The sequence below is a fragment of the Petromyzon marinus genome, chromosome 5 (genome assembly GCF_048934315.1).
Source record: "Petromyzon marinus isolate PM22_M1 ecotype Great Lakes invasive population chromosome 5, UKy_Petmar_22M1.pri1.0, whole genome shotgun sequence".
NCBI classification, from domain to species: Eukaryota; Metazoa; Chordata; class Hyperoartia; order Petromyzontiformes; family Petromyzontidae; genus Petromyzon; species Petromyzon marinus.
In genome coordinates, this window is record NC_133671.1 from 13,921,754 (window position 1) to 13,940,375 (window position 18,622).

Consider the following 18,622-nt stretch of genomic DNA (forward strand, 5'->3'; position numbering starts at 1 on the left):
ACAAATGCTTAAAACATATTTTATTGGATTTGAACGTGGAGTTTATTAATAGGTCTAAGCCGCTGATGTGGCTAATAAGTTCGAAAGGCTGCCGCTCAAGCAGCCTGCAGGGCAGCACAAGGTGGCAGCCTGCAGGGCAGCACAAGGTGGCAGCCTGCAGGACAGCACAAGGTGGCAGTCTGCAGGACAGCACAAGGTGGCAGTCTGCAGGGCAGCACAAGGTGGCAGCCTGCAGGGCAGCACAAGGTGGCAGCCTGCAGGGCAGCACAAGGTGGTAGCCTGCAGGGCAGCACACAAGGTGGCAGCCTGCAGGGCAGCACAAGGTGGCAGCACGAGGTGGCAGTCTGCAGGGTAGCACAAGGTGGCAGCACAAGGTGGCAGCCTGCAGGGCAGCACAAGGTGGCAGCCTGCAGCATTTTGCAGCAGCCAGACATCCGGTTATCCCGATTCCCGACTTTCCCAAAATTTCAGGGGGGGCCGAGCCCCCCCCCCAGCCCCCCCTGTAGCTCCGCCCCTGTTGATAACCACCTTTTTAGTGTACATTTCATCGTTTGTTGAACTTTATCTGCGCACATGGCTCAAGTAATTCAGCATCATTATTTATAACTTGATGCAGCGCCTCGTACGAGTTTGAAACAAGGCCCGAAGCGCCAACGGAATGAGGAAGCACGGTTGAACACAACACTCAAATATGGGTACAAACAGCACACGCAATCTTAGAAGCACAAAAAGACTACTCAATAACATTTTATACACTGGAGAGTATGCTACACGAACACACAGAACTCGCGTATCGTGAATAAAAGAAAACGTTTAAAGTGGAGAGATGGTGGCATATGTTGAACTTATTTTGCACCGTACATAGCCAACCATGCTAATCGGAGGTGCGTGGGAAGGACAACACACAGCACACAAGAAAGCAGTTCTAAAGAAATGAGTTTTCAATCTAAATGTAAAAGTGCGTAGCTCCAGTGGCTTCCAAACCCGTGATGCTCAAACAACAACGCACAATAAGCATGTGCACACTATGTTGAACAGCGTGTTGTTACATATGTGCAGCTTGTAGTTTGGTGGTTAGATCTTTCGACGGACAACTTATCCAAAGAGACGTGAATATTAGAAAAAAAAAATGTTTAACAGCAGGAGGTCGATTGCATCATTTTGCTCCGCAATTTCAGCAACCTTGTCGTGCTCCCCATCTCCCTCCCTCACCCTGCCACCCCCACACTCCCCCCGTGACACCACCACCAACCAGCAACTTATGCTGGCCCACGTTGGTGACCTCAACACTTTCTAGCCACCGAGCCCAATGGATTCTTTCCGATACGGTTGAAATAACTGTTAGGCAATCTGTATAACAAAAAACAACAACGGCTACACCTCAACAAGTAGATTTTTTTTTTTTAACCACACGCAAATAAACTAGGAAGGAATTACGGTTGGGGGGGGGGAGTTTTTTTTGTTGCTTTTAATGTTTTTCGTGTCGGTGCGAGCTTGTCTCAGCCGGCTGTCGGCTGTCTCGGGCTCAGTGGGTGGCTGGGGTGGGTGGCGAGGGCGGGGGGGGGTTGAACGGGGCTGGCGGTACAGGTGGGAGATGAGGAGGTGGTGGAGGTGGTGGTGGTGGTGGTGATGATGGGAGAGAGTGTGGCGAGCGGTGGCACGGCGGTCAGCGCGCTGTGCTACGAGACTCGACTACCCGAGTTCAATTGCCGCACGCGACCAAATAACACTGGCAAATATTTGCACCAGGCCTGGGCCTCTTCTAGGTCGACTCAGCCTAAAACGAGTACCTGGCGCGATGCGCAAACGTCGCCACCCTGGAGACAAATGGCCGCCGCCGGGCGTGGTGTTGGCCACACCACACCCTTCTGTACCGTGCCGGCCTCCATAGGTGCTCGCTAACAGCACTTGCCCCAACATTCTGGTAAAGGCTGAATGGGGGATCTTTGTCTTTGGTGGTTGGAGAGCAGTGGATTAATGCGTGGAAAACCGTAGCAGTTTGCACAGCAAGAGGCTTGATTGTTTTTTTTTTCAGAGCAGGTAGCTTGCGCCATTCCAACTTGAACAGTTGTGACCCAGCAAGATAGGATAACAATTTATAAAAATCTATTTAAAAAAAAAACATTCTTTCCGATGCTGCAATGCATGAGCGTTCATTTCTAGTACAGGTTTGGCATACATTCTAATTGTTGAGTGTATATGTATGTAACGCACATGCATATGCCATATAGTTTTACGTCTAGACCAAGAAAAGCCTCAACGAGTCTGCCAAACTTACTACGCAGTCTGGTGATGTCTCTACCTGATTACGCTTTAGACAGTCTGAATCAGACACAGAAGTTGTAATTGTCCCCAGTGTAGGACGTTGGTAAAGAGACGGATTTGTTTACCACTTGGCTCACACTCTTATCTCGACCAGGGTTTTCCAAACTGCCTGGCTTCACGACCTACCACAAGGTGCAACTTTCCACGTTTACCAACCTTCCCCATTCATATATAAACTAACTTAATTCACAAGCTGTATGTGTCAGGTGATTCATAACATATCCCACATTGCGCAGAGAACACAGATTCAAAGTAAAGCAACTAATGTTTTTTTTCTTCCGGTCATTGCCAATCATCAGGCACCAGCGTGTAGCAGCTTCATTTGTATTTTAATGGAAAAAAGTTTGATAAGCATGGAAAGTTGGACTCCGGTGGGTTTGCAACGATTGGAGTTCGAGAACCCCTAAATCTCGTCGATATCGGGCACTTTGGGATCGGAAGTTTTTAATTCGAAGGCCAGAAAACTTGGGAATGCTCCCCGCAACAGTGCCCTGCCACCACACTACCCGTGACACAGATATTTATTGATACAGCCAGATATCTAAAGCAAGTAATTCATCATTACCGTTATGAAGAGGAACCCCTTAACAAAGCTGAATGTATGTGTTTAGCATTCACTATTATTTTTAATGTAAAGCGCAACGGAACAATTCAAGAGAAGAATTGTCAATGCAATTTCTTGCTTCAGGTATTGACCTCTGACCCCATGCTGACAGCCCTCACTTGAAACTTGAAAGAGGAGCCGTGTCCATACCGTATCTGTTTTACAGCTCTGCCGTAAAGGTTGCTGTGGACTCCTGGCTATAAAACCCCGGCTTTATATTTCTGAGCACCTCTGCAACCGCTCGCCCAACGAACCAACAGCCCCCCGCCTCCCTGCCCAATCGTAGAGCTCGGCTCAGCCGCTCCTCGCCAAATGAAGGCCCTACTCTTCCTCGCTCCCTCCTGTCTCGCAACCCTCCCCCCACGTGGACTGTAGGACGCCACTTAAGGGCTGTTTGCAAACCCAGTAGTAAACGTCTCTCTCGAGCCTGCCACCTCCAGTGTCGCGGCACACCTAACGCTCCCCGGCAGTTGGCGATGGTCCCAGGGTGGTGGACGCTAATGGCTGGGAAGGTCATGCGGCGCAGAGGCGGCCGAGAGCTGCGTCTGAAGAATCAAACGCTGGACTCTGCTCCTTGTCGAGTGCCCTTGCGTGCCGCACGTTGGCCGCGCAACTTGTGCGCACACCGTGATACGCCTGGGTTTTTGTTGCCAGAAAGTGGGCACGTAACCATTCATTGGCCATGACAGTGTCACAATTCGGGGTTACGAGGTATGTATTGTTCTTTGGCAGGGTTTGCATTGCTTTCTGCGTTTTTTTTTGTCGCGTCTGTAGCTTTCTGTTCACTCCATTCGCCTAAATCTCTAGATTAAAAAAAAGCAAAGCAATCGTCCATATTAAAGTGAAATCCTCACGTGTCACGGCAGTTCCTTTCTCACTCCCTTCAGCAGTGGAAGTTTTCTAGTAAAGCCCGGCATGCGATTACGAAAATCCCAAGCAAACCATCGACCCCACACTAAATTGTGAAAAATTCAACAGGGGCATTGAAGCAATCCACCGCAACTCAACCAAAGAAATATCATGCATTACTCATCTGGACAGTCTTACAAGTCGCTGTTTATCCAGCTGTATGCACGAGAGCCTAAATGTACCAATAGCATAACATTTGTGGGCAATTTGTATAAATCGTAAAACATTTGTACATGCACGAGAAGGAAACTGCCACGGCTTGGACACATATGTAGGATGGACAACAAAAGGAAAATTAAATGTGTGTTGTTTTGAAAAATGGAAGAAACCAGAAAGAGAGGAAGACCTAACAGAGAATGCCTTGACGACATAAGACGTGATTGGTGCCAGAAAGATTTGGCCACTGCTTGAGGATATTGGCACAAGACAGAGGACATTGGAAACAAATAACTAAATGTGCAGTGGACACCTACCAGGTTATTTGCCCATGGATCGTGATGATGATATGCACGATTCAATGCATGTACCAAGAGCATAAGAATCAACATGCCTACTGGAAAACAAAGTAAGTAATGTTTGTTTAATTACTCTAAAACTTTTGTTGGGCTTCTCTGCACTGATTTGCGTCAGTTGTCAAATGGTCGATAATGGTTACGTTCAAAGACACAAAGTGTAAAGACAACACTGCATGTCAGGGCACGTCGACCGTGTTGAGCGCCGACAATTTTTCATCCTCCCGCAGAGCCATTAAATTAATGAAGACTGCCCGGGGAGCGGTGTGATTGAGTCACGTGGGTCTTTAGTTAATTCTGCCGTTGCCGGATCACACTGCAAATAAGGCACATAAATGCAGTCATGCACCAGGGCTGACTTTCCAAATGCCTCGTCTGAACAAGTTCTGAAAGTTTACCGAAACCTTGTAAGCCCTTACCATGGCTAAGTAAGCAATTTAACCACGTAACGGAATCCGAGAATTAAAATGTTGAGTTTTTTCTCTTTTCCTCTTATTTAAAAAGTATACTGCTCTTGTAAAGCTTGTTTGTATTTCCTATATAATTTAACTGAACATTTATCTCTTGACAGGCAATTTCCTCCACACAGTACTGGGAGGGTTGGGTGTGATATGTTTTTACTGCACTAGGCCAAAGCCTTTCCACACAGCAGTGAAAAGTGTGACGTTGCCACGATCTTGATGCCAAGACAAACTTAACGGGGCTGAATGTTTGATCAGAGGTGCAGCAGTCGCCTCTGACTACCTCATCACATTCCCATCAGACGGTCTCTGCTAACGAAGAGAAAATGAAGGTGAAAACACAAGCAGAGCTTGTATACATGTCAATGGTATACCGTCATCCCTCGTAGGCATGCAACGTGGTATCGATTCGTCCATTGAAATTGATCGTTATACTCGCAATACATGGATAAAGTAAGGAGAGGACAATGTAGGAGTAACATTGGAAATAGAATGTGCAGGAAACTACAAACTGTTCTTTTAAAGAAAGGAAGAGCATTTTATCACATAACAGTGGAGGCTATGCATCACAGGTAGACCATACGGTGAAAGACCGAAGTAATACCAGGTGAAGATGTGGAAGAACAACAAAGATTCATTGTGGTGGATTTAGTTGCAAGGGCTATTCCTACTTACATACTCAAATAATGCAACTGTGGAAGCTCGCAGAACACAGTTTAAATAAGGTGTTTTTTTAAATCAAAGAATACTTTCACGCGGAATAAATTGTAACACTGATGATAGCCGGGAAATTATTCTAACATCGATGAAGGAAGCTGGCGAAGGTGAGTGTGGAACACAAACAGTGGTAAGACACGATGACAAAGTAACCTGTTGGTGGTCCAAGGAGGTTCCGGATGCAGTTCACTGGGAAGATACAGAGGAGTATGGAAGCGGTGCGATGCATCTAGACACTGCTTGTTTATCAAGGAGTCTCAAGAGGGGAGGAACAGGACATCAACGGATATCGGTTTGGCGTCGTGCCTGGGAAACGAACAGCAGATTTGCAGTTAAAATGTTGGAAGAGAAATACGGGGGAACATGGCGAGAGTTGTACATGATCTATATTGATTTAGAGAAGGCGTACATGGGGAGAGTTGTGCATGATCTATATTGATTTAGAGAAGGCGTACATGGGGAGAGTTGTGCATGATCTATATTGATTTAGAGAAGACGTACATGGGGAGAGTTGTGCATGATCTATAATGATTTAGAGAAGGCGTACATGGGGAGAGTTGTGCATGATCTATAATGATTTAGAGAAGGCGTACATGGCGAGAGTTGTACATGATCTATATTCATTTAGAGAAGGCGTACATGGGGAGAGTTGTGCATGATCTATATTGATTTAGAGAAGACGTACATGGGGAGAGTTGTGCATGATCTATAATGATTTTAAGAAGGCGTACATGGGGAGAGTTGTGCATGATCTATAATGATTTAGAGAAGGCGTACATGGCGAGAGTTGTACATGATCTATATTCATTTAGAGAAGGCGTACATGGGGAGAGTTGTGCATGATCTATATTGATTTAGAGAAGGCGTACATGGCGAGAGTTGTGCATGATCTATAATGATTTAGAGAAGGCGTACATGGGGAGAGTTGTGCATGATCTATAATGATTTAGAGAAGGCGTACATGGCGAGAGTTGTACATGATCTATTGTACATGATCTATAATGATTTAGAGAAGGCGTACATGTCGAGAGTTGTACATGATCTATATTGATTTAGAGAAGGCGTACATGGAGAGAGTTGTACATGATCTATATTGATTTAGAGAAGGCGTACATGGAGAGAGTTGTACATGATCTATATTGATTTAGAGAAGGCTTACATGGGGAGAGTTGTGCATGATCTATATTGATTTAGAGAAGGCGTACATGGGGAGAGTTGTGCATGATCTATAATGATTTAGAGAAGGCGTACATGGGGAGAGTTGTGCATGATCTATAATGATTTAGAGAAGGCGTACATGGCGAGAGTTGTACATGATCTATATTCATTTAGAGAAGGCGTACATGGGGAGAGTTGTGCATGATCTATATTGATTTAGAGAAGGCGTACATGGCGAGAGTTGTGCATGATCTATAATGATTTAGAGAAGGCGTACATGGGGAGAGTTGTGCATGATCTATAATGATTTAGAGAAGGCGTACATGGCGAGAGTTGTACATGATCTATATTGATTTAGAGAAGGCGTACATGGGGAGAGTTGGACATGATATATATTGATTTAGAGAAGGCGTACATGGAGAAAGTTGTACATGATCTATATTGATTTAGAGAAGGCGTACATGGGGAGAGTTGTACATGATCTGTATTGATTTAGAGAAGGCGTACATGGCGAGAGTTGTGCATGATCTATAATGATTTCGAGAAGGCGTACATGGAGAGAGTTGTACATGATATATATTGATTTAGAGAAGGCGTACATGGGGAGAGTTGTACATGATCTATATTGATTTAGAGAAGGCGTACATGGGGAGAGTTGGACATGATATATATTGATTTAGAGAAGGCGTACATGGGGAGAGTTGGACATGATCTATATTGATTTAGAGAAGGCAGACGGTGGGGTGTCAATAGAAGTGTTGTGGTGGGCGCTGAGAACTAGGAATATTCCAGAAGTCAGGATTATCTCGGACAAGCACAAAGACAGGTTGACATAAGGAAGGAATGTTGCTGGGTATCGTGAGTATTTTTTTAAAAATATACATACAAACAATACATACGAGATGGAAACAAATTGGACACAAAAACCCCCTGAATAGTGAAACTGTACTCAATCTCTGAAGGCTGAATCATTACGTGCCTAATGCCTTGCGTAAACATTACGCGGTCAGCATGAATGGTGGCGGCAATGGCTAGCGCACTGCGCTATGATCCCACCCATCCTAAGTCTGATTATATCGGCCGTGACTACAATCAGTGGCGAGCGATGTCGAAACAAGTCCTGGGCCCATCCCCCCTTCACCAACCTGCACTGACCAGCGTGGTGAAGTATGGTCAAACAAATCCGCACGATTGACACGGCACGTGGAACCTCTCATCCAGCAGTAGATTGACAAAAGGCTGTAATTTTTTTTGTATTAGTTACGGAATACGTTAAGATCAATTAGATGCAACCTCGAAACCGATGCCATCATGTGCTGATGCTGCATCAATTAAGAGTGGAGCCGAGGGTTGTTGAAGGTGGGGGGGTGTCAGTGGGGTTGTTGCTACAGCAGTAGTTACCACTCGTCAATACGTGTGCGCGCGTGTGTGTGTGTGGACGGTGTTGCCCTTTTAACCTCTGTGCACGGGGGGCACAAGACACCAAAGCAAATGGCTCGTGTCCACGCTGGGGTAATCCCTATTTAACCTCGGTGTAATCCTTTCGAGTGGCACAATGACGCTTTTATGCATCCAAAATGCCCCAGCCAAGCCAAGACGAAGTACCGCTGGGCAGACAGATGGGGGTCGGTGGGGAGGGGGGGGGCGATGGGGATGGAGCGCGCGCGGGCACAGCGCTGCTTTATCTCGCCCGGGACCACCCCCCCCCCTTCAAGAAAACAAAAGCGGCCACCCTCTTCAAAGTGCGGAGAGAACCCCTTTGTCATTGTTATCACTTCACCACGGCGGCGGGACAATGGGGTTCCGTGCTTACCCACCGGTGGACAGTTGAGGAGGGGTGGTGGCACGCCTCTGATGCATGCGACTGCCTTTCTCTCCATTCTCTGGCACCGATATCATCCCTCCTCGGCTATCAAGATTTAATTGTTGGGCTGGCAAGCACTTTGAGACGGCTTTTTGGCTCTCTTAAAGCCTCGCCTCAAACACGGCCTCAAACACAGACGGGAGGGCCCGGTTTGGGTTTCTGGAGACAGCCATAATTATTAATTGCTGTAAGTGGAAGGATTGTTTGCGCTTCTGTGTGTTGTATTCAGTGTTCAGCACTATCACGGCGCTTTTCAGATTTGCTTTTGAGATTTACACACACGCTTGAGATAGCTTGCAATAACGATATTGATAAAAAAACTACTTACAATAACATTCGCGGTGAGTTTCTCCCGAGATGCGATAATCCCCCTACAGTAATTTAAGCCTCGTAACTTTTCAAAACATTTGATCATTTTCGCCGACCGACACGGTTTTAAAATGTCACCTACCGCGCAGCTAATTTTTTCAACGTTTCCTATAAATCCGTTCAAATTACACGCGCTATCCCTCAGCTACCCCCTCCCCATCCACCTCCCCGGTTAATGCGACACTGACATGCCCTCTTGTGTACCCGTTATTAGCACATGAAGGAGTTTGGCGGTGTTGTTGTGGTGGGGGGGTGGGGGTGGGGGGGGGGCTCGAGACAACACGGACGCACGCGTCTGCACGAGCAGGGATCGAGGACGGTCGGAGCGAGCAGCCTCTCTTCTGAAGCCCAGCAAGAACCACGCCTTCTGCGGGACCCCAGCAGGAGAGAAAGTGTGCACTCCTTTGAACGCTTGGGGTCAGGAGGAGGGGGAGCCGATGGCCGGCTGACCTTGGGGTCACCGCCGTCTCATCCGTCCTGCTGCCTGGTGCCTTTTGAGGCTGAAGGGACACGGGGTTGAGGTGGAATCGGCGTGTGCGGTTGGCGGTGAGCGGCGACGGTGGGCGGTTTAGCCGAGCCGGCGATTCAGAGGGCTGCCTTGAGCGATGCCTTCAACGGAAATTGCGCGCTGATGTTTTGAGGATGCGGTTGTCACGTGAATTGTTTTTTAGCTGCCATAAATGACTGCATAATTGATTGAATGCTGCTGCTGGTGGTGGAGACGAATGATTTTAAGGATAAATGTCATGATAAAAACTGACCTATTCAGTTGACATTTGGAAGTACCGGATCTTACAACGTCCCTCTATTCTCATTGTAGCCGATAGATCGGTTACAAATATATTCTTACCCTCACAACAAACAACACTCGTTTAAACTAATGCACATTGGAACCTGTAACGCCTGATGCAAACTGCAACAGCGCGCGACACTTAACGGTGCCATTGTCGGTGTCAAATTTAACTGTACAAATGCGACGGAAAATAAATGAGAAAGACTACAAGAACAACACAAAACTGCGGTTGAATCACCGCCTCGAACCCTGACACTTTATCTGTGCGTGTGTCTCGTCGCCGTCGTCGCTGTGAACATCACCACCACGTTTTTTTTTGACCGCTCGACCATGCGCAAAAAAACTCCAGCCAGACATGGGGAACGTGGCTCGAGAGACAAAAACAAAAACCTCCCCATCATAAACCGCCCTGGCTCTGCCATGCCGAACAAGGAGGCGGTGGCACATTCAACCGCTCGGGCGGGCGTAGGGGGGGGGGGCGATCGCCGTAAATGACCCCCCGGTTGGCGCGCACAAAGACGGGGGTCCTGGTAACAAGCGCGGGAGACTCTCATCACTCCCATCACTCCGAGCAAGCACAAAAGGCGCGGCCGGTACGACACAAGCGAACAAGGTGATGAACTTTCACCCCCTCCCCCCTCCCCCCCCCCTATTCTGGTCACACCCACCCGAGTTCGCTCGCTCGTTTGATGGCGTTATTTTTCTGCACTTGTGGAAACCGCGTGCCATAACCGCTTTGCCCTGTTCGGATAATTTTTTCGCGCTCCCCTTTTAGCGCTTACTGCTACGTTCAATTGCACGATGGAGGCAGAAAGGCTTGTCCCAGTCGGCTACGTATGGGCCTGTGTTGTATAGATATATAATGTGTATACTAATGTTGTTGGGAAAAAATAATGATTGCGGAGTGCCTATGTATGTATGTTAAACTTCTATCGCACAGTACATAACCAACCGTGGCAATAGGACATGTGGGGGGAAGGACTACAAATTAAACACAAAACTCAGTTAGAAAGAAATGGGTTTTCAATCTAGATTTAAAAGTGCATTGCTAGAGTGGCTTCCTAATATCGAAAGGAAGAGCATTTCAGACGGCCGCAGAAGTGCATGCGAAAGCGCGTGATGCAGTGACCGTCTTTGTTCGATGGTTAGACAGCACCATGCCCGGCTACGTCCATCACTCCGTTGCTGAAAGGTTGCACATGGCACCAGAAATGCAGTCGGGAGGCGAGCAGAGGATTGATGAAGGGCTGGAAATGATCAGTTGTTACATTATGTATTGTGTACATAGTATGTTGGCATACGCCCTTATATTGGATGGCAATCGAGACTTGAGTTTTCATAATAAAAAAAGAGTCCCCTTCATACGTTTATCCAGGAAAGCTTAATTTGAGTCTCAATGCTTTATTCAGGAGGGTCCTAAGTTGGGAAATTCCATGAAGGAATGTGTTTGACTTGTGCATACTGGAGTACACATTGAAACCCAACCACTCAGAACTCCTCACTTATATATTAAAGAATTCACTGTTATAATGCTATCTTATGGCCCTTCACAGCCCAAAAATCTGCAATGGTTGATATCCTAGGGTAGTCTCTCATCCAAGTCCGAACCAATCTCCACTCCGCTTAGCTTCCAGGATCTGTGAGATCGGGCTATGTGGGTTTATAAAACCATCTAAGGTCACAATCATTGGTGTAAAGTGCATAAAGGACCGACCTCCTGTCACTAGTTCATCTGCCACCACAGTGTCCAGTACTCGGTGCAGCACTTGTAACTCCTATAACTTCAGAACCCCTACAACTGAGCTTCCTACAACTTCACACACGTTAGGCTCACTGCAACATGATTCATTTGCTACTGCCGCCATTCGAGATGCAGTGTATCATTGAAAAGTTAAACGAAGAGAGATCAAAACAAATGAACAATTATGCCAGGCCTGCGTGTGTGTGTGTGTGCTACGAACCCAGCGACCCGAGATAAATTCCCGCTTATGGTCAACACCAGTGACGATTATCTGAACCGGTCCTGAGCCTCCCCTGGGTCGACTCAGTCTCAAATGAGCACCTGGTGCGGTGTGTAAACGTCACCACTGGGGAGACAAAGGCGGCCGGGCGTGGTGCTGGCCACCCACCCCCTCGTCTACTTCATAGGTGCTCGCTAACAGCACTTGCCCCAAAAGTCTGTTAAGGCTATACGGGAGGGGGGGAATCTTTGTCTTTGTGTGTGCACGACGTCACTGTGAGGCCAAAGGTGGCTGGGCGTGGTGCCGGCCGCCGAGTTTATGTTGTGGCATAGCCGCAGAGTGACGGGCCCTGCCAGGGATGATGTTGCGGAGGGATGATGTTGTCCTGCAGCGCGTACGCCAGGCACGTCGGCGTCTTTGTAAACGCCGTCGAACCCTAACTCGAGAAAACGCCTCATTTTAAAGAAACTTTCAGTTGCCGCTTTTGCGCTGAGCTTTTCATCATCACTGCAGAGAGCGTGGTTGTTTGGTTTCAGACGCAAAAGGGGATGGGCGTTCGGACGCGAGCAACCGAGGGTACGGACCGACGACGCAAGGAAATCTTGGGCTCGCGACACGTGCATCGAGGGATAAATTTCTTCGCGACTTATACGTGCAAAACGAAGACTCGCGGAGCAGACAAAAGCCTGCGCAAGCAAGTTGGCGCAGAACGAGAAATAGCCACGGACGTGACGGGACCGACAAGATCGACTCGAGCCTCAATCGTGACAGTTCATCGACTCTCTCTGGGGGGGGGGGGGGGGGGGGGGTGAATCGTTACAAGCCTACAAGCCCGTCCATTCGTTAAGCCATTGGAGCACGGAGCGGATAGCTTCTGTCTGCCCCAAATGAACGATGCTCGTTTTTTCATGGCCAGACACAATCTCCTTCAGACGATGCCGCCGGTATAGGTGCGTACCTTAAACGAAAAAATACCCACAATACTCGTTGCACTAACTTTATGAAGGACTGTGCCATTGGCATTACGTCACGGGCTGGCGAACGTTTCCTGTTGACACTCTCCAGGTGAGCGGCGCACCGCCACCTCGCGTCAGCGAAGAGGAACCTCCCTAGAGATGACGTCACAGAACCTCCTCTCAATTGCCTTACACAGGCGGCAGGCATCTTATCGACTAGATAGCGAACGTATCTACATGCCCAGTAGACAAGTGTCCACTGTATGGAAGTCGCGCGCAGATGTTTCGTACTCGAAGATAGAATGTGACAAAACTGTAGCGTCAGAGCAGCCGCTGACTGCAGGGTCCCCACCAGAAAGGACATCCACCACGGAGACGGAGTCGCGAAAACAAACTCGTGAGAGATGGTCACAGCTAAGGGGAGGCCTTCATCCAGCAGTGGATTGATTGCGGCTGATGGCGAATAAGGAAAAAATGAACATGCAAAAAGAAAGAAAACCCCTTTAGTCTCTGTCGCAACGAGGCGCAGTGATCTCACACGCGAGCCGGGAACCGCGCGGTAGCATGAAGCCCCCACCCCCCATCACCCCCGCGCCAAGAGCGCACACACACACACACCGTCACATCCGCAGTGGTACGGTCAGCAGTTGTGCAGATGCCGGGCAGAGATTGCTCGCCGAGCACACAAAGATATCGACTCAAAATATTCCACGTATGCGCCGCCGCCGCCGCCGCCGTACCCATGGAGCGGCCCGGGGACGGTGAGCCGTGCATGCCGCCGTGCTGCGCCTCGCCGCCCGTCTCGTACGCGTCCTGGGCCACCTTGTGCCGGAACGCCTCCTCCTTCCGCCGGTTGGCGAACCAGTTGTAGACCCGCACCTCGGTGACCAGGTTCGAGCCCAGCCCGTGGGCTTGGGACGGTGAGACGCCGCGCTGGATGCACTCCGCCCTGCACGCGCGAACGACAACCGCCGCCGCCGGGCAGCCGACGACGCCCCACGGTCAGTGGCATTTGCGCTCCGCCCGCACGAGGCAGATGTTCCGTGCGCGTCCGTCTCGCGCGCACCTACGTACGCAGCGCGACGGACGCCGCGTCCGTCTCGCGGCAACGGCGGTCCCAGACCATCCTGGCTGTACCTACCTAGGGACGGCTCAGGTCCTGGCATGCTAAAATAAATTAGCAAAAAGTCTCATCTCACCTGTTGCACTCCTCCACCAGGGCCTCCCGCTCCTCCTTGCTGGGGTTCTTCTGCCGCTCGTACGCCTGCCGCAGGATCTGCTGCGACGCGGGCCCCCACTTGAAGCGGTTGCGGCGCGAGCGTTTGTTGGGGGGCTCCTCGCCGGGGCCGGCGCCGCCGGCGGTGCCGGCGAGGCCGTCGTCCACCATGCCCTGGGGGGCACCGCTCACCACGCCGTGGCTGAACTCTGTGGGGCGAGCGCACGCCGTTGTTTAACAACGGCCGCGATCGTCGTTATTTATCATCAGCCACGATCGGTCCGCTGCTGGATGAAGGCGCCCCCCCCCCCACCCCCGATTCCCCCCCCCAAAAAAAAAGACATCACCATCGCTCGCGATCCAGCCCACTTTTACGAGTGCGGTGGCATTCTCCAGATTATCAATAAACTCCAGAAGGTAAGTGACACCAACAAACTTGTGCCCAGCGCCAACATGATTCTACAAATCTGGTCACATGCACATAGACAAAGAACCCCCGTAAAGCCTTAACAGCCTGTTGGGGCAAGTGCTGCTCGCGAGCACCTATGAAGGCCGGCATGGCACACCAGGGGGTGGGGTGGCCAACACCACGCCCGGCCGCCTTTGTCCCCCCCCAGTGGCGATGTTTACACACCGCACCAGGTACTCATTTGAGGCTGAGCCGGGACCGGCTCAGGACCGGTTCAGATAATCGCCACCGGTGTTGGCCGCGAGCGGGAATCGAACTCTCGTCGCCGGGTTCGCAGCGCAGCGCGCAAAACCGCTCCTCCCACACCAACACGCGCAAACACGCACGTGCGCGTGACACACACGCGCACAGGGTGGAATGAGTGCGCCTGATTATCCGAGTGGTACGGCACGAGAAGAAGAGACAGGACTCACGTCTCTGGATCTCTCGCTGCTTGCGGATGTACCAGGCGTACAGCGCGGCGCGCTTCTGGTTCTTCATTGGCGTGCCCTTGTTGAGGTGCTGCGACAGGTGCGACTGGTTGAGGCCCGTGGCGTCCACCACCTCGCGCTGCGGGATGTTGTGCTGCTGCATGTAGCTCTTGACGAGCTTGGAGACACGCCATGGGTCTTCCCTGCTGGGCCACGCACACACAAACGCACGCACAGACATGCACGTGCACACACGGACGCGACCACGGACACACATCCATGTGCACGCACGCACGCACGCACACACAGGCGCACGCACACAAGGGAAGAGCCAAACACGGGTGTTAGCAGGCCTGCTGAGAGGGGGATGGAAGGTGGCTCAAGGTTACGAAGTTCAGTGGCTCCCCCGAAAACAACAAGCAGATATGAACTTTCATTCGAATTCAGTTATTTTTGTTCACGCGCTTACATCGCAGCATCGTGAGAGGTGGCGACAGCTTTGGGAGGCCTTCTGCCAGCGGGAAATTGTTCATAGCTGATAATTAGTAGTAATTGTATAATTAGGAGTAATAGTTGACAATATAAACAATACATGGCGTCGAAATCAGACCTATGATAAATAATATATGTAGCCTACCTGGCGATGTAGTTTTGTGGTTAAAATGTCAGCCACATGTCATTTGCGAAAAATGTGTTGATCTAATCCCTGCCCCGAATAGAAAACAAAAAAATATCGAAAAGCATGCACTTAGCAAACATTACCAACATTGGCTACAACCTCTAAGCCCAGGCAAAGCTGCTCCCTTTGGCAATGGCTATGGGGGATGAGAACGAAATGGGAGCTCCAGCCAACATATACCGGGGGCCCAACATGTCCCAATAGGCCTGGGTAATAGTGTTGTATCGATGCGTCGCTTAGTCGAATAAAATATTTTCTTTTGCTTGCAATACATGTATTGAATTGTGTGCTTGAGAATAGATTATTTAATGTTCCAAATTCCAGCGCCCTCTCTAGATCAAGAGGCAACTTAGTCGCTAGAAGACCATTGCATGTATGTTGAACTTCTTCCGCACCATACGTAGCCAACCGTGCTAATCGGAGGTCAGAAAGAAACAATGTGTATGCAAGTACGTCTTCGCCGCAATACATAATAGGAATCCCAGCATGCCTTGCGTGTTGTCTTGCGAACCATGCCCGAGTTCCTGTTTGACTATCAGAATATGTATTATTATTCTGCATATATACTGTTCTATGAACGGTAGTTATGTGTGACCCCTGCCGCCACTAAAGATTGTGACACAATGACCAGAATGTTTATTAACAAAAACATATAATTCATTGTTTAATCGAATCGCAATTCATCCGACGATTGAGCGAAGCGAGTCATTACTGGCCTAATAAGTATCATCTACATCTCGGTGATTCCTCATCTTCGTCAGATTTTTCGTTCAAATGTAGCAGCTGCCACGTTTTTTTTTTTTAAACCGTTACGAAGGAGTATGTATGTAGTATGTACGTTTAACTTCTTTCGCACCATACGTAGCCAACCGTGCTAAACTAAACACAAATGGTAGTTCTTGACAGTTATCATTATCATCAATCACCATCACGAGACTTAAGTCTTTCCTTCTCGATTCCGCTGCTGATGACTTGCTTCCCAAATGACACTCTCTCCAATTTCCCTGCTCTCCACCCTCCCAATCGTTATCTTGACCATCAAAGACAAAGATCTCCCGTGTAGCCTTAACAGACTGTTGGGGCAAGTGCTGTCAGCGAGCACCTATGGATGCCAGGACGGTACACGAAGGGGGTGGGTGGCCAGCACCACGCCCAACCGCCCAGTGGCAATGTTTTTACACAACGCACCAGGTACTCGTTTGAGGCTGAGTCAACCTAGGCGAGGCCTAGCACCGGTTCAGATAATCGTCACTGGTGTTGGCCGTGAGCGGGAATCGAACTCGGGTCGCCGGGTTGGTAGTGCAGCTGGCTGACCGCTTCACTACCTTGAACATCACCCACTTTCCCTTCCCCAACCGGGTTCTGTCCACTCACTTTGGCACACAATTCATAGATGTTCCAACAACATCATCATCACCACCATACGTTTAAATGTCAGTTATCAACATCATCATCACCACCATACCCTTACATACAACTACCTACATCATCATTAAACACATACATTTACATCTCATCATCAACATTCATTTACATATCATCATCACACATCTTTACATTCCATCATAAATATAATTACTTTACAAATCACCATCGTCAGTATCATCACCATGCCCTCACGTATGCTTATAATTCTAACCATTAAATATTAACCAAGCTATCATCGCATTACCATTACCAATAGACTATCAATCAAATACAAATTAGATCAGAAGCACAGAAATTGTCACTATAGCAATACCAGCTGATCTGTGAAAGACAGGACACTTCACGCTATACAGTACACACATCACTTGCGCAGACCGGACACAACAGCAAACCGCGAGGTAAGGCCCACTGGGCGACACAGCGGCTCTCTTTCAGACGCGACCCTGGCTACAAACGATAGCCCAACAGCGGTGGCTGCTAGTGTGGAAATGTAAAGCAGCCAAATACTCGAGACGCAAGTTTTATAAATGCGGAGGGAAAAACCGGAGGATCCGGAGAAAAAAAATCCACGAGACCACGGGGAGAGAGAGTGAGAGAGAGAGAGAGACACGCAAACTCCAAATACACAGCAGGCGTCGGGATCGAACCCACGACCTCCTGCGTGCCAGGCGAGAGGGATAACATCTCGCCACTGCGGCGCCCCAGATCCATCGCCACCGATGGAAACCATTAGATGGTTCGACACGGCGAGGTACAAACACACGGAGGGGGCACACGGCGACACGGAAGGACGCGCAGATAGGTTTGGAAGACGCTCGGGCTGGTCGAGGCGCATTTCACCGGGCCAGCGGCATGGGTCAGAGCGATCGGGCAACTCGTGCGATCACGGCCCGGGGATAGAAGTCGACAAGTTGTCATCGTGTGATAGAACTACACAGCCACCAGGGCATTTGCGAAGGATACCCCCCCCCCCCCGCCCAAATTGAATACTGCAACACTAATTAACATGCTGTCGTGCTTCCTAATCATCCTTGATCATATTCTTGGTTCTTTCGGTAAAGTCACGTAGAAGGGAAACAATAAAATATTTGTATTAAAATATTTGTATTATTTTATTGTTTCCCTTCTACGTGACTTTACCGAAAGAACCAAGAATATGAATCCCTGCAGTCACGAAAGCTTTAAATTAAAATTCATCATTTATCAGTCCGCTACCGGTTGATAGACCGTGTTGTTCAATGGGGTTGATCATACTCGAACCACGTGTGGGTTGGTGAAAGAGAATGGTAGAGGCCGGCCAGGACCGCGTCAGATATCACTCGTCACTGATGTTAGCCGTGGCCGGGAATCGAACTCCGGTGGCCGAACTCGAAAGGCCGATGTCAAAAACAAAAAGCGCACTGCGCAAATCACTGCGCCACCGCCCTACTGCGTGGTACCTAAAACTCTGTTGGAAAGTTATACTTCTCTTACAATGCGAGCTATTTCGTTTTTTTGGTTGTTGAAGATTTGGATCTGTTGACTGAGCGAGTGTAGGTATGCATAAGGCACGAATAGAATTAGGCAGTTAACGCGGCTTGAGTGATGCCGCATTGATTGGAGCGTTAAAACGCGTGAGCCGTTACATCATAAAAGTCGCTTTTATACTCGCGACACGGGGCTAGTATATATCTGTGCAGCCAACGTCTTCAGAGGACGGAGCGGTGGCGCAACGGTTAGCGCAACTGCGCTGTGAACCCGGCGTCACCAGTGCAATTTTCCGGCCGTGGCTACTGATAAGCCGAACTCGCC

General features: G+C 49.2%; 1 protein-coding gene across 11 annotated transcripts in view; it reads right to left on the bottom strand.

Annotated features, from left to right (window-relative positions):
* LOC103091828 (hepatocyte nuclear factor 1-beta) overlaps positions 1–18,622 on the bottom strand; it is a 50,186-nt gene that overhangs the window by 14,789 nt on the left and 16,775 nt on the right. For 7 of the 11 annotated variants that reach the window (XM_032947029.2, XM_032947026.2, XM_032947034.2 and 4 more), the window contains exons 2-4: positions 14,728–14,930; positions 13,829–14,054; positions 13,370–13,578 (exon numbers count right to left, since the gene is read on the bottom strand). In XM_032947029.2, the coding sequence (XP_032802920.2) occupies positions 13,370–13,578; positions 13,829–14,054; positions 14,728–14,930 (638 nt within the window). The remainder of the gene's footprint in view (positions 1–13,369; positions 13,579–13,828; positions 14,055–14,727; positions 14,931–18,622) is intronic. The other 4 variants (XM_032947030.2, XM_032947027.2, XM_032947033.2 and 1 more) reach the window with 1 other exon arrangement.